The sequence below is a fragment of the Strigops habroptila genome (assembly GCF_004027225.2).
Source record: "Strigops habroptila isolate Jane chromosome 13 unlocalized genomic scaffold, bStrHab1.2.pri S16, whole genome shotgun sequence".
NCBI classification, from domain to species: Eukaryota; Metazoa; Chordata; class Aves; order Psittaciformes; family Psittacidae; genus Strigops; species Strigops habroptila.
The window spans coordinates 1,400,901-1,415,561 of record NW_022651054.1 but is presented as its reverse complement, the minus strand read 5'-3'; the positions used below and the strand labels follow the sequence as shown (position 1 = coordinate 1,415,561).

Sequence of the window (14,661 nt, the reverse complement as noted above, 5' to 3'; positions counted from 1 at the left end):
CAAACACCCTGCAGCAGGGCTGCAACACAAACCAGGCTGACGTGACACTCATATGGTGGCAAATACCAGCTAAACTTGGGCTGATGTAGGACAGGAGAGATCAAGGCATCAGTGCCCTGCATGGGAGCCGGGGCTCGTGCTGTGAGGCCTTTGGCTGAATATGAATCTCCATTAAAGAACTCTCTCTAAGAAATAAAACTGTATTTTTTAAACCACAGGCGAGCGAAGCCTACGTGTGCCCTTATCCAGGAGACCACATCACTGTCAATCACAGCAGCTGCAGGAAGAGCACAGCCACTGAGTGTTTACACAGTGTTTTGTGCCCAGAAAGGAACAAGCCTCACAGCGCCTCCCTCCAAAATGCAGGCAGCACCTGACAGGGATGGAGAAGAACAACCTACAAAGAGCTGAATCACAACACACACACACACACACTCCTGGTAAGTGCTTAATTCCTGCACTGAGTCCTCTTTAAATACCCCAAATCTGCTCTCATCTAGGCTGGTGAAATCCCTTTGCTCCCTATCAAGGCTCTCTGTGAAAAATACAGCAGCAACAGTGGCACCATGAGCTGTCACCACCGGCGCCACATCAGTCCCCATCCTCCTCCACTTGCCTTCTCCTAACTATTTTTGGAGAATCTCTGCACATCCTTCCTCACTCAGAGCAGGCAGCATCCTGGCTCTGGCTCATCTATTTGTCTCGGAGTGATAAACCAGGACAGCCGCAGTCTCCAGAGCACTGGAGCTGCTCCCAAAGGGATTTAGAGGCATGTGGTGGCTTCCTGATGCCTCAGTCCAGCCCAGATCACCCCAGGCCCAGGTGGAGGCTGTGTCCTGCTGAGATGCTGAGACTTCACCCTGAGATGTCTGTGAGCAGTTTGTCACTGTTTGCATTGAATGTTGTCTTGTTATTTAACAGAATTAACTTGGACCAGCTTCCTGGAAGGGTCTGGGCAACCAGTTGGACAAATGACTGTCCTGGCTGAGGTGGGATGAGTGGTCACGCAGAGCAGCTCATTTCGGTGAGCCCAGAGCTCTCCCAGCATGGCATCGGAGGTGGAAGCTCAGGGGAGCAGTGGAGCAGAGATGGCTCCAGGTCTCTTTCTTTTGCATAACCACTAGGTATTAAGCCTGAGCCCAAATTCCAAAGCTCAGCCTTTCCCAAATTCTGTAGCTATTCACCCCGTGAACATGGGGCTGAACAGCAGTTCCTGCTAAAACCCAAATGGCTTTTTTCATCCCTCTCTCCCTAAAAAAGGCTGAAATGCCAAAGAACCACAAATAATATTAATAAAAGCAGCATACATAAACATCATTTTCACACACAGAGAACTACAGTGGTAAAATTGTTCCTACAGGAAGAAGAAGGGATGGAACTGAATGTTCTCACTACCACACAAATCACACAGGCTGAGGAGAGGACACAGGTTTCTACAGCATCCAAGGGAAACATAAACACTGAATTACCTTAAAGATGGATGCAAATATGTGTTTAAGAGGAGCCTGTCCCTAAGAGCAAAACAGTGAGACAAAGAAAGTGATCATGAAGGTGATGGCAGCAGGCGAAGGAGCTTGTCTTTCTGTACCTAACAAGCCTAGTGAGCAGATGAAATGCAGGATGGAGCACCAGTCACGTTTATTTGCAGCCTGAAGCACAGATAAAGACGGGCACTGGTAGCACTGGTACAAACCCACTCCAGCCTCTAGTGGGGGCTGACGTCTGGCTGTGCTTTCTTGGGCTGTGGGATTCAGCACCAGTGCACTACAAGGATACCCACCTCCACCGTGGGGCACGGCTCTTCCCATGAAACGTGCAGTTCTCTCCTTGCAGGGAAAATTGTTATGGCTTTTGGTTGGATTTGACTCTGTTCTGACACATCTACATGGCATCTATCTGAAATCTTCCTGGGACTACAGAAACAGACACCAAGCACTAGCAGAGACCAAGGGAGCATCTTCAGTGGACACATCTGGCAAATTCAAACCCAGCCTGCAGCCGTTCCCTTGTCAAAGCTGATGCTGTAAGCCTGGCTGCCCAGGGGGACCTCTGCAGCCTAGATTTGAGCAGCCCTGTGGCACTGAGCCCTGGGACTTTCTCAGCACAAAGCCCCCCATGAGACAAGTACCTCTGGGCTGCTTTGGGAGAAGCTGTTTCTGCTTGGAGACCTGGGTCAGACAGGTTTTTACCTCCCTCTCCCCACTCCTTCTTCAAGCTTAAGCCTGCATGCACAGTATGCCCCTAAGGGCAGTGACGACTCTTGCCTTCTTTTTGGGAAGGCTGGAAACTGGGTAGGCTTTCTAAATCCAGCCTGATCCCCCATACAGGAGCTGACAACCACACTTCATCACTAGTAATAGCAGCCATAATGAGAAAGTAAATTGGGTCTGTCAAAACACAGCAATTAATTTGATAGGTAGTAGTTGCAATAAATGAGAGCAATAAAGTGCGGTGAAGCCAGTGCTGACTCAATTAGGAGAAATCTGGAGCAGAAGAGATGTAGCAAACACCGCTAATAAAAACCCAGAACTTAGCTGGGAATGCTGGAGAGCTCTGGATAGCAGCACTCACACAAGGCTTCTTGGCGTGTGGAGGTGCTCCTGTCACAAAACAACTGCTGAATGGGAGCATCTTCATTTTAGTTCCCTTCTACCTCGTGAATGTGTCTGCCATTTTAACAGCTGCCTTTTTCACTTTTCAGTGCTATTAAACAAAGCAATAAACAACACTCAGAAGAGGATTTGCTTCTTCCAGGTCTAAGGAGCGCTAAAAAAGCCCTCTCTCCTCCCAGTACTAATTTAAGAGCTATTTCAAATCACTAGTGTCTTAATGGTGTCCTCTAAAGGAACAAAGGCTGTGGCAAACATGAAAGGCCTCCTGCTGCCACAAAGACTTCTGCACATGCAGCTTCTGCACAAAGCCTTTCCAAGAACAGAGCCCAGCACACTGTGTATAGGTAGTGCAGAGAGAAATTAAGATTCAACCACATGATTTAGTTTCATCCTTTCCAAATCCCAAAGCGGGAGCTTAAAGGACAGATCCATTTTAAGAACCATCAATTAGGCATCAAACACCAGAAAGCAGACTCAGCTGTCAGAGGATTTCCTGCAAAATATATTCTCGGTATGGCCACAGATGTAAGATGCTCGAAGCAGCAGTGAGTGGGGCTCTGGCAATTTCACAGGCAGCCTAATTAAATTCAATGTGAAACTGGAGTTTTCTAATTGCCTTTTTTTTTTTTCCTTATATAGAATCATCGAATCAACTGGCTTGGAAAAGACCTTTAAGATCATCAAGTCCAACCGTTACCCCAGGAATACAGAAACACAACAAGTTATTTTCTACCTATAACTAGCAGGAGATGCAGTATTACAAAAGCTGATGGATCTCTTTCTAAAGACACTGCCAGTGGGGAGGAGCAGCTCTGTTTTGGAGAGCTCGGGAACCTGTGGCTTGTTTTTCTCTCAGCTCTTTGTGGACAAGCACATGGCAGCATGGCCAGAGGACAGCGATGGCCGCGGGTGCTGCCCTTCTTGCAAGTCTCATTTTTGGGGTCCCCTCTCCATCTACAGGGGTGGAAATGGCACCTGACATGCAGGAACTCCACAGAACCCTTATGCTACAACAGCATTATCTGTTCCTGCTACGTCCTGGAAATGTACAGTCATCCAGACTCACTCAAAACATTTTAACTACCACAGCGCTATTCATAACATTTGCACTGAGGTTCTATTTTATATGTCTATTAAAAGTGGTTTTACTAGAGAACAACCCACTGAGAATAAGAACTGGATGGGTTTAGTGTCTCATTCTGTTTGCCCTGGTGGAAATAACACTGTAATCAAGAGATAACTCAGTGAACAATGAACATTCCCATTTAGACTTGGTTCACTTCAAATCAATGTCATCAGATACAACAAATCTATTTAAATTTGAAGTAATTTTCATTAGATCTAACCAGTATAGCATTTTTCAAAGTCTGAAACAATAATCCACATTCCTTATAAAAAGCCTCCCTGCTGTGGTGTTTAATATACGACACTATTTGTTGAAGAGATTTAGCCAATATCTGTCTTCTAAACAGAAGGGTTTTGAGATGAGTTGTCAAAGCTTTAGTCATGCATGAATTAATTTAGGATAAAGTCAACTGTTACTGCCAAAAATTGGCACTGATGGCATGAGACTGAGAAACAAAAGTGCAGGGGTTAGTGCAGTGGAGAACTGGCACATTCAAAGACCATTCATGTTCTTTTTGGACATTTCTAAGTGCTTACAATGCACGGTCGCAGCTCCATCCCTGATCTGACATGTCTTGTCAACCAAGGGCACTGGGCACAGCAGCACAACAGTGGAAATGATCCAGAGTTTTCAACCTGTACAAGAAGCCTGAACGCAAACACAGGGCTGGAATGAGTAGAGACAGGGAAAGGTGCTGGCTTTGTATGAACTGAGAAGAATTTGTCTATCAATCAGCTTTGGAAAGGAGACAAGTAAAAGTGAAGGCTTACAGCTGATTTTGAAGACCTAAAAAGATGTCAGAAGGGATTAGACATTGATAATATGGCTAATTGGAAACTTTACAGCTACATGAGATCAAATAAACTTTTACTTATTCTGGGCAGATAATACAGCACCCAGCTCCAAGCAGGAACCAGCCACAGTGTCAAGTCTTCCCACCAGCTGGTTGGTTTGTGGCATGGGCTTTCAACATCTCAAAAGAAGGTGGAAGGGAACAGGTCCCTTTTGGACAGAGGCTCAGGGGACTAGAAGAGACCACCTTTCAGACAGAGGTTCAAAAGAAGTCCTGCCTTGATCTGAATTAGCACACATGACTATATTTGAAGAGAAATGTATGTTTCCCCATCTTACAGCAATGCAATGCAGCGAGCAGGAATGATAGTGAAGATATGGGCAGAGATGTGTCAAATTAGCAATAATTAATTGGGAAGGCAATGAGCCGAGGGAAACAAATGAGGACAAATCCCTTGTGCTAAGCTGGCAAAGGAGCTGTGACTGCCATGCTCTCCAGACAGGTCCCCACAGCAGCACTCATGTATGGATGTTTAAATGTTAAACTGGTGTCCAATACTAACTGGTCCTGGACTCAAAGGCAAAGACTTTACTCAAGTCTCCAATACACAGTTGAGCTCTAAAGCATTATCATCCTTAATTGAGCTGAGCCCTTAAATCCCAACACACCCGTGAGAGAGAGACTCTTCTATTTGCATTGTCAAAGGTGCATTGAGACTCTCAGACTCTTAGCACACCCTCATGGGAGTCTGCTCGGCATGGTACTAGGATTTTGAGTGGAAAAGGATTGCTTTAGGACAACACAGCCTTGTTGTGAGCCACAGCCTTACAGACCCTGTGGGGTGGGAACATGAAAATAATGGTCCCTGGTCCAGCAGTAACTGTATGGATGGATGGATGGCCCAGAATCCTGGCTCTGAAAGGGATCAGTAACAAAAATGAAGGAGAAAGAGGAAGAACCAAGTAAAAGGCAGGAAAATCCTTCCTCTACCCCTGTACATCCAGACCATTGTGTTTAAAAATTGTTGATGAATTTAATAGTCATTAATTTGTCTATTCCCTTTTTAATCCCAACACAGCCATCTATATCCAGCCTCCAAAATATCCCATTGCAATGTGTTCCACTATTTCATAATAGCCAATGTCAAAAAATACTCTTATGTTTTCTCAAATGAAAAAGCAATGTCAAAGTGTTCTCCACTGTCTGCCCATGTCTCTCCACAGTGTCTCTGCCCAGTCAAACCACAGATAAACCAAATCATCGCATTTTGAGTTTGTAAAACATGCAAACTGCTCATCTGGCACCTTTTCTGTTGTTTATAAAAAAGGAGAGAAGAGTTAAACCCTCCAATCTATATCCAGACTAGACTGTAATTAAACATATTTTAGTTCACCAAGCTCTAATCAACCTTTGATCACAGTGTATTATAAACTAACAAGTTAAAAATCACATCCAAGTTTACATGTGTTTAAGCCAAACCCATCTTACAGAGAACTGTGTCTATAAACAGAGTATTTAGGCTTCTTTAATGCATTGGATTTGAATCCTAGAGGGCTTGAGGTAGATTTTACCTTTAGTGTTTGATTTAGAAGGGAGTTTTGTCCTTAAATGCTACAGAAAACATTCGCAAACAGCTTTCTTCCTCCTCCCCACACCCCTTTACTCTGCAGGTGCAGCAGAGCCAGGGCTGTGTGTACGTACATCAGTAAGTTCCCTGGAGCAGACATGGACCTCTCCTCCCGCCTCGTCTGAACCTCGAATGGGTTTCCAAAGGAGCGTTTTCTTAGCATGGCCTTCACTAGGATCTTTGAGGAAGCAAAACAGAGCAGTGAGAACAGCAGGACCGAGTGGCTCCTTGAAGCTAGTTCAAAGGAGTTTAACAGCAGTTTCTTTAATAATTCAACAGACATTTAAGAGCGTTATAGCTAGAGCGCGAATTAAAGGAACCCACAGAACAGCTATTTGACTTCCAGGCAGCGACAGTGCCACTCCCTTAGGCAGTGAGCTCCGACCCCTGGATGCACACCATTGCTGGCATGAGGTGAAGCAGATGCTGCTGACCACTGCCTGTCACTCGTGGTGGTCCAAGCCTGTGAGATGGAGGCACCAGAGCTCTCTTGGGCCATTCTCCAGGCAAGCAATACTGCTGCAGAGGGCTGCTAGCTCCTGTGGGTTTAGAGGCAAAGGTCCAGCCATCAAGGAGAAAGGATGGTTTCCACTCCCCCAGCTGGCTGTTTGGGCGTCTCTGTTAACATCACACCACAAGAGCTGTGAAAACAGGTCCTTATCATGCTCATTATCTCTCTCCCCATGAGAAACTCCACAAAGGTACCTGCATTGTAGTAACTGCCCTTAGCAGACCTCCAGCTGGCCACCCACAAACTGCCAAGAAAGCCCTCAACACTCGTGGTCCCTCAAGGCTGGCAGGCAAGTGCCAGCTATACACACTGTGGCAGATGTCCTCCCCCTGCCTCTCGGCCAGGTTACCTCCAGGTTTGGAGCTTTCATTTTGAGGATCTAAATGAGGTGTCTTGCAACCTCTAGATTAATGAAACAAAACACACTTGGGATGCTTCTGGTGTTCTGGGATGGCCGATGCCAGACACTTTGGGGGTGTGACTGTACAGCTCCCATGAGAGCAGCCAGCCAGATACAAACAGCACTGCTCACATAATCAGGCCCTGCAGAACTTGGAGGCACAAAAAGTTCACACCAGGTTGAAAGGCCAAGCTTTTCATGCTAGGAGCACACGTGTACCCTCTCACACCTCTTCCATCACTTGAAAGCTGCAGCAAAGCACCATGTTCTTGTCCCATGCAGAGAATGCAGTTGTGGTGTATACATACCACAGCTGGCAAACTCGGGATCATCTTCACTGAGTTCTTCACCTCCTCCTCTGTCACCTCCACCACAGTACAGTGCTCCTCCTCCAGAGGCAGGGGCTCCTCACCACCCTTGGTTAGCCACGGATGCACCTGCATGGGGAGGAACAGTGAGAGCTGTAGATCTTCCTTCTACAGCAAAATGCTGTGATGTTGGTGATGAGAGAGAAATGGGGGCACAGGACTGATTGCAGGGGTAAGCCGTCAGTACGGCTCCATTTTCCACTTCCAGTGATGCGCTTCAACCAGCTCCCTTGGAATTTGCCGCAATCTGGTGCCTGGCCAGATGGCATCCCCTAACTCTCAGTACTGCTGCACCCACTGCCAGCATCCCAGAGCAAACTGGCACCCTCTCAATCAAGTTTGAAACACCTTGAATATCTGAGTTATCCAGAGTGTTTTCATCTTTTTCTCTCATGTGCACACACTTCACCTAGGGTTATGCGTGCTCACTACCTGGGAGAATCAAGATCATTTATGCATCTGCACAAATATGGGTTTAGATAGAATCATAGAAAAGTTTGGTTTGGAAGGGACCTTCAAAGTTCATCTAGTCCAACACCCCCGTAATGAGCAGAGACATCTTCAACTAGATCAGGTTGCTTAGATGCTTAAAATGGAGTACTTGGGTCTGAGTGTTGAGGCCTCATGCTGCTGCAACAGCCTCCTGCCTAAATAACTAGCAAATAACCCACCTTGCCACCTGGGCACCATGTAAACCTCTAGAGCACAAAGGGGAGAGCATCCTCAAAAAGCATCTCCCAAGTACTGCTGATAGAAACAGATGTGCTGCCCTGAGGCTGCTGACCACGCAAGCTCCAGAGGAGAAGCACACTTCCAGCCCCTGTAACACAGGTCCAACACTGACTGCACAGGCTCTGCAGCTAGCAGTCCCCATGACACTGTTGATTCTCCCAGGGATTCCCTGAGGATCAGGCAGCTTTCGGATAATTTCAATTTAAATAAGCAAACAAGAAAGCTTTTGTCAATATTCCCCAAGCAAGCAGCAGTGACAGAGCTGTTACATGCTGCAAAATGAGCACTCTCCCTTCTCGAGGCAGCGTGCCAGAGAAAGCTCCCAAAACAAACTCTGGGAACAGCTCCCCCTCATTAGAAGGTACCAAAGGAACAACAAAATCAGCTCAGCCAGATGACTATAACAGCAATGTCCAAATTACCTTAATTTCAGGGACTGTTATCCTTGTTTCTGGATTTTTATCAAGCATGCGTAGAATCAGTTCCTTGAGCTCCTCACTTATCTGGGCTCTGAGTAAAGAAAACAGCAGTACACAGTTGACCATGGAATTCTAAGTGCTCCACACATGCATAGTCCTTACTGTGGTTATACTCTGTAGAGAATCTGCTCCACACAAGATATTTTCTCTGCAAACCTGGCTTGAGAAATGAAGGTCTTGTTGGCTTAGTTCCTTCTCAGGCATCACGGTCACTGCTACAAGGTTGGGTTGTCCTGTTCTGCCCACTAACACAGCTGCACACTCTCAAAACGCAGGATAAGGGATCAGGTGAATGGATGAAAGGACATTTTTAAAGACAGTTATAGGGGAATTTCAGAGGATGGATTCTGGGACAACAAAGTGTAAAACTGAGGCAGAACTGGAGTTGAACTGTATGGTACAAGAAGGGCACTACTTGATTTGCCAAACCTCCATCATGAGCAACCATGTGCTGGATGAAACATCACCCTCTGACATTCAAGTTCCAGCTAAGCAGGTTGTGTTAATTAAAGTGCTTCCATGAATGCTGATGGCAGCCAGTTCAGTAAGTGGGTATTTCCTACCTGTAGGGCTCACCCTTGGGGTAACAAAAGGAGGGAATGAACAGACTAAGAGAAATACATCTGATGTTTTAACCCTATTTCTAAGACCTAAGTACTAGAGTGCCTGAACGCAGAAGCCACTCTATCCACACGGAGCCAGTGGTCCTGCAGTCTGTCTCTCTAGTCCAAAGGCTTCAATGACTTCTGTCACTAATAATGCAGGCAATGTCTTCAAAACACACTTGATCTGTATGATCAAAGTGCTACTGAAATAAAATGCCAGCATATGACAGAATTGTATGAGGCAGTTGAGAGTCTGTATCACAAATGACTTTTGAGAAGATAGATAGAATCTGGCAGCATAAAATGTCACTCCCCAGCAGGGTTGGATCTCAGATTGAAAACACTGATGAGGACTGGGTGCTGTACCCACCTCCTCTGCACCCCCCAAGCAGAGGAGGGAAGAAACTATCATAAACCTAAATGAAGGCCACGTTACAGGACAGGATATTTCAGTTAAACAGAGCTGCTGTTTAATAATGTATGAATACTTTATGTGGACTTTCGTTATGAGATCTTTAACAACCAACCGCAAGGAAACGCTGCTTGTTCAGTGGGAAGGGCAGAAAGCGGGTTCAGTTTAAAGTCTGAACACTTGCAGAGTTGCATCAAGGGGCTGTAAGTCCACAGGCAATATGGCCTAGACAAGGGGAATGGCAGGATGAGCCCCCAGAGACTTCCCACTTCCTAGGCTGCACTGCAGGTAACAATTTAGGTGGGAATGGGAAGAATGGTGCTGCTCTTGAGATGAGCTCCAGGCACAGAGGAACAGCTATGGGGAGTGACAGTGCATTTAGAAGGTCAGAATAAACAAGCTCCCACAGGAGAACCACGCTGAGATACATGCGAGATGGTGTTTTTAAAACACTTAACATCAGATCTGTGCCAAAGCAGCAACAGTGTTATTTAAAATACAATTAGAATACATAATCACCTAACATTTCTGTGCGTCAGACTTCTACACAACACAGGATTTATGTCATAAGGAAAAGCCCTGTTATGGACAGGTAACAACTTGCATCACCTTGTCTCTGTTTTCCCTCCTCTCCATGCTGCACCCGATGGCATTTTTCATCTGAAACGCCTGTGCTATCTATGGAATATATCTGTGGAATTTCTCACAGTTGTAGTCCTGTAACAGCTCTCAGGAAAAGGCCAAGCATCACAGAGCTCAGCACCCAGCTGGGAGGGCTGCCAGCACCACAGAGCATTTTACAGGGTGCCTGCAGGCCAGAGAACATTGTCCTGGGCTTCAGCTCTTCACCAGGAGAAACTACACTCACCAGGAGGGCTTCTGGCTCTCTTAATACATGTCTGGACAGAAACTTCTCCAGCTTGCTTTTAAGTTATACCAGTTTCATCAGGGTGTGAGCTAGTCCCATTTACCTTGTGTGATGCCAAGGACTCGCTGGCAATGAATGCTAACTGCAGAGTGATAAATATTTACCCCAGCATCTCTAAGGGAAGGGAAGGGAAGGGACAAATGACGCCAGTACAGTCAGCTCCATCTCTGTCCTAAAGGTTGTCAGGAAACAGGCGATGAGTTTCCATGGACTGTCTGCAAACAGGAATGTGTCTTTTGTAGCCATGGTGAAATAAATTGAAACCAAAATATTCCCAAGTGTAGCAAGATGCTAATTCTGTGGGAGGCCAGGGTGGATCCACTCCAGTGAATTCCAGCTTTACGTGTGTGTCTGTTGCTGCCTTTATCTAACAAATAGACGTAGTTTAGAGAGAGCCGTCAACACCCAGTAACTCTCTGCTCCCCCACAACCCCACCAGGGGTGCAGCTTTTTTTAGGCTGGGAAAGCAAGTCACTGAGAAATCCAAATAAAATCACAGCCCAATTATCACTGAGGGAACTGTCTGAATGAAGAAGAGGTTCTTAGCACAACCCAGTTAGCCCATTAAATGTTAATAACTTACTGCAGAGACAGATGGGAACAGTCACTTGTAAGCTGACTGCTAACCCAAATACATGATGGCTGGGAGGATGGGCATGTTGCCAGGGCCCAAGCAAGCACAGAGAACACTGCCAAGGAAACATAAACAACTTCTTTTGCTGCAGTGCTGTCAAGACCAAGTCCTGCCCTGCCCATAGAGCAACCGGTGGGAACACGGCAAGGTGGCATGAGCAGCCTTCGTGCTCTAACAGCCCAAAGCCTGGTTTGCTGTAAAACCCCAGCAACAGCACAGGGTTCTTGCCAGAATTGCTCCATATCCATGACTGGGGCCTGTGTTTGCCATCTAAGCAGCAGCCTGACCTTGTTGGGATGATGGGTCCCTTTCCACTCGAGATATTCTATGATACTCAGTAAGTGTAACTGGACAAAGTAACTATCTGAAATGTAAGATGCATTTATTAAACCTCACCTGACAATTCAACCCCTTTTGTCCATGAAAACTTTAGTCACTGTTCAAAGATGACAGCTGTGGATTTCCCTCCAAGGTGTTTCAGAGGAATTTTCTCTCAACATATAGCTATTCATCAGGCATGGATACCTTCGTAGGGCTGATACAGAGATTACACTTTCTCATATCTGTTGTCAGATACCAATAAAATGGACTCTAGTAAGTCTGTAAGGATTTGGTCTGAAACTTTGCACTCTCTATACCAGTTCCTTACAGACTCTTGGTGATGGAGTTCAAAGAAGGAGGAAAGGATAACACACTGGAAAGGATAACACACTGGCTGCTCATAAACTCCAGGCTGCTACCCCCTTGTTCATCTGTTTCCAGGGTCCTTGGGATGTGTGCCCCACACCATCCTCAGCATGGGCTCCACCAGCCAGAGCAGCGATGGCTCCATCCGAGCTATGTGCAGTGTCTGTGCTTCAGAGCCAACGGAGAGGTAATGAAGCAGCCCATGGAGCTGGGGTCTGACTCATCCCACCCAGAGCAGACTTCTGAACTAGGACAGCCCAGCACCCATTGCCTTCTGCAGACTCAGAAGGAAGCTGGGACTGCCAAGGCAGAGCCCCAGCCCTTCATTGGAGGTGTCTAAAAATTCAGCGAGCATCTCACAAAACATTCATGTGATAGATGGTGGATACATGCACGTATCATGGGCTCCCTGACAACATCCCTCCCTTCCTCTTCAATATGAGATGTGCCATTTATTAGAGTTTTCATTTCCTCATGCTTGTTCTAAATCAAGTCATTTTATCTCTACATTTTTATTAAAGGAGCAATTGGGTCAAGAAGGTCAGAAATTCTTTGCCTGACTACTGGGCTGATTTGGGAAGGAAAGGAAGAGTCCAGCTCTGGCTGCTTCATCTGATAGCAATCAGGAGAAACAAATTAGTCACCATCAGAAAGTCATGCGAGGCCTGAAGATGGAAGAAATGCATGAAGGGAAAAGGCACGGTGGCAGGGACTGAGCATATATTGAGTGTAATCGCCTCCTGCCAGGCTCCTCTAACAAGACCACAAACACTCATCGTTCGGCACCTCGATGCTGAACTTCCCACTGCTCAAATGGCATGTGAGTGGCCTTGGCATGTCCCTCTGCAATGCTGAGTGCGCTTCTGTGGCTTCGAGGATGCGCTGTGAGTGTGCAGCCAGCCAGCCCACCTAACACAGCCCAGCAATCCCCACCATGCAGCTCTAACTGTGGCCAGCAAGGGTTTCCTTCACTGACCAAAGCAGGGTGGGAGCAGCCTCTTAATATCAAATGAGTAAATTAGTTTGTTTGGGGTCTTTTTCTAGCCCTAGTCTGCCAGCACATAGGACAAACTCATGTTCCTGGAGTATGCTGGAGAAGGCAGAAGAGTGGGGATGCACCAAGCTGTGGTTGTGTATCTCAGGACAAGCACCCTTCTATCAGACACTTCCCCCAGCTCTAAGTCCAAAGCATGTGTTTACTTAGACTGAGACCAAGATCTATAACCACATTGCTTTTGAAAATGAACACACGGAATCACTTGGTGGCAACCACATGGGGAGAAACACAAAACCCCAACCAAACCATGCACCCAGCATCTCCAGGGTCAAGTAGCTAGGGCAGAACTTAGTAGACCCATGCTGAAATCCCTTCACTTCCAAAGGTTTCAAGAGCCATTTCCTTTACTCCCTGTCTGCACAACACGGGCACATGAGCTGCAGAGGCAGCTGTAGTGCCTCAAAAACATCATCAGCACAAAAACCATGAGAGGGACCCAGGAAGAAGCAAAGCACCTCACCCACCCTTGTCTGTCCTCCTGTGGTGACCCACCAGCATTAATGCTGCACAGTGAACAACACTGAGAACTGAATGTTATTTTACAGTAGCTGAGTAAAGTTCACTTACTCTTCTGGGAACTCCACAGGCTTGTTCTTGATCCTATTATGAAGACCCAGAATATATTCATCTATAAAAGGGCACTGTAAAACAAACAGAAGATTTTCCAGTTGTCAGAGAGCCTGGCATTGCTTAGGTGTTGTCACTCACATACACAAGTGTGGTCTCTGTTCTCTCTTCATTTTACACAGAGATGGAGATAAATCAAATTGCCCCACAACAATAAATTGGGTTGTTCCTTATTAAAAAACAAACACAGAAGAACAGCAGAGGGACTTAGGGAATATATAAGTGGATTGGGATACCCCCCTCCATCCAGCCTATCGGGTGACCATGAACTACACATTTTCCTTTTCTCTGCTCCACTTCTACCTGCAAAATGGAGATACTGGCCCAAATGAGACATCATTATAGACATAGGTCAAAGAATACCTTCTATCCTGACTTAGCTCTGCAATATCACACCAGCAATGGAGACAGATAGCTCTGCCTCTGCCATCTCCCCTGCCACTTCCTGCCCCTGAGCTGGATGCCTTATGCCTGTGTGGTGGGATCTGCAGAGGTCAGTGCTTGGACAGGAGGTTCAGGTCACACACAGACCCCACATATCTGCTGTACTGCTCACCCTGGGAGAGCATGGGAGGGATGAGGGGCTTCCTGTGACAGGAGAGGGAAAAGCCATGACAGGACATAGAGTTTGCAGAAGGCAGCTCTGAAGAGTTGGCTCTGCAAAGTGGGCTCCATCTGGCCCACCTCAGCTTTGGCAGACAGAGCTTTCTGTAATCTGGTTTGCTGAAGTGCTGCAGTAGCTTGGGATCAAACCTATGCCTCTCTCCATGCCCTGTCTGGCTTGTTTCTAAATACAGGCAACGTGGATAACCCTCTGACAAACTGTTGCTACCAATGCTGCTCTGGGTTTGTAGCATGAACAACAGCTCTGAACACAGGGACCAACTCTAGAAACCATCCTTCCCACAGATTGCATTGGCTCCTTCTCATCTGCAGGGTGATTGGGGAAAACAGGAGTTTGCAGAAGACAGGTCTTTGTTTCTAATATTTTCCTTTGTTTGGAAAGGAATGAGTCAAAAGCCAGGGAGACAGACCCTGCCCTGCAGAGCTCCAGCAGCTGAAA

The 14,661-nt window shown here is 46.4% G+C and overlaps 1 protein-coding gene across 3 annotated transcripts in view; it reads right to left on the bottom strand.

The window, feature by feature from the left end:
- CAMKK1 (calcium/calmodulin dependent protein kinase kinase 1) overlaps positions 1 to 14,661 on the bottom strand; it is a 97,509-nt gene that overhangs the window by 5,867 nt on the left and 76,981 nt on the right. For all 3 annotated transcript variants that reach the window (XM_030472721.1, XM_030472722.1, XM_030472720.1), the window contains exons 12-15: positions 13,539 to 13,612; positions 8,592 to 8,679; positions 7,378 to 7,506; positions 6,233 to 6,336 (exon numbers count right to left, since the gene is read on the bottom strand). In XM_030472721.1, coding sequence (XP_030328581.1) covers positions 6,233 to 6,336; positions 7,378 to 7,506; positions 8,592 to 8,679; positions 13,539 to 13,612 — 395 coding nt within the window. The remainder of the gene's footprint in view (positions 1 to 6,232; positions 6,337 to 7,377; positions 7,507 to 8,591; positions 8,680 to 13,538; positions 13,613 to 14,661) is intronic.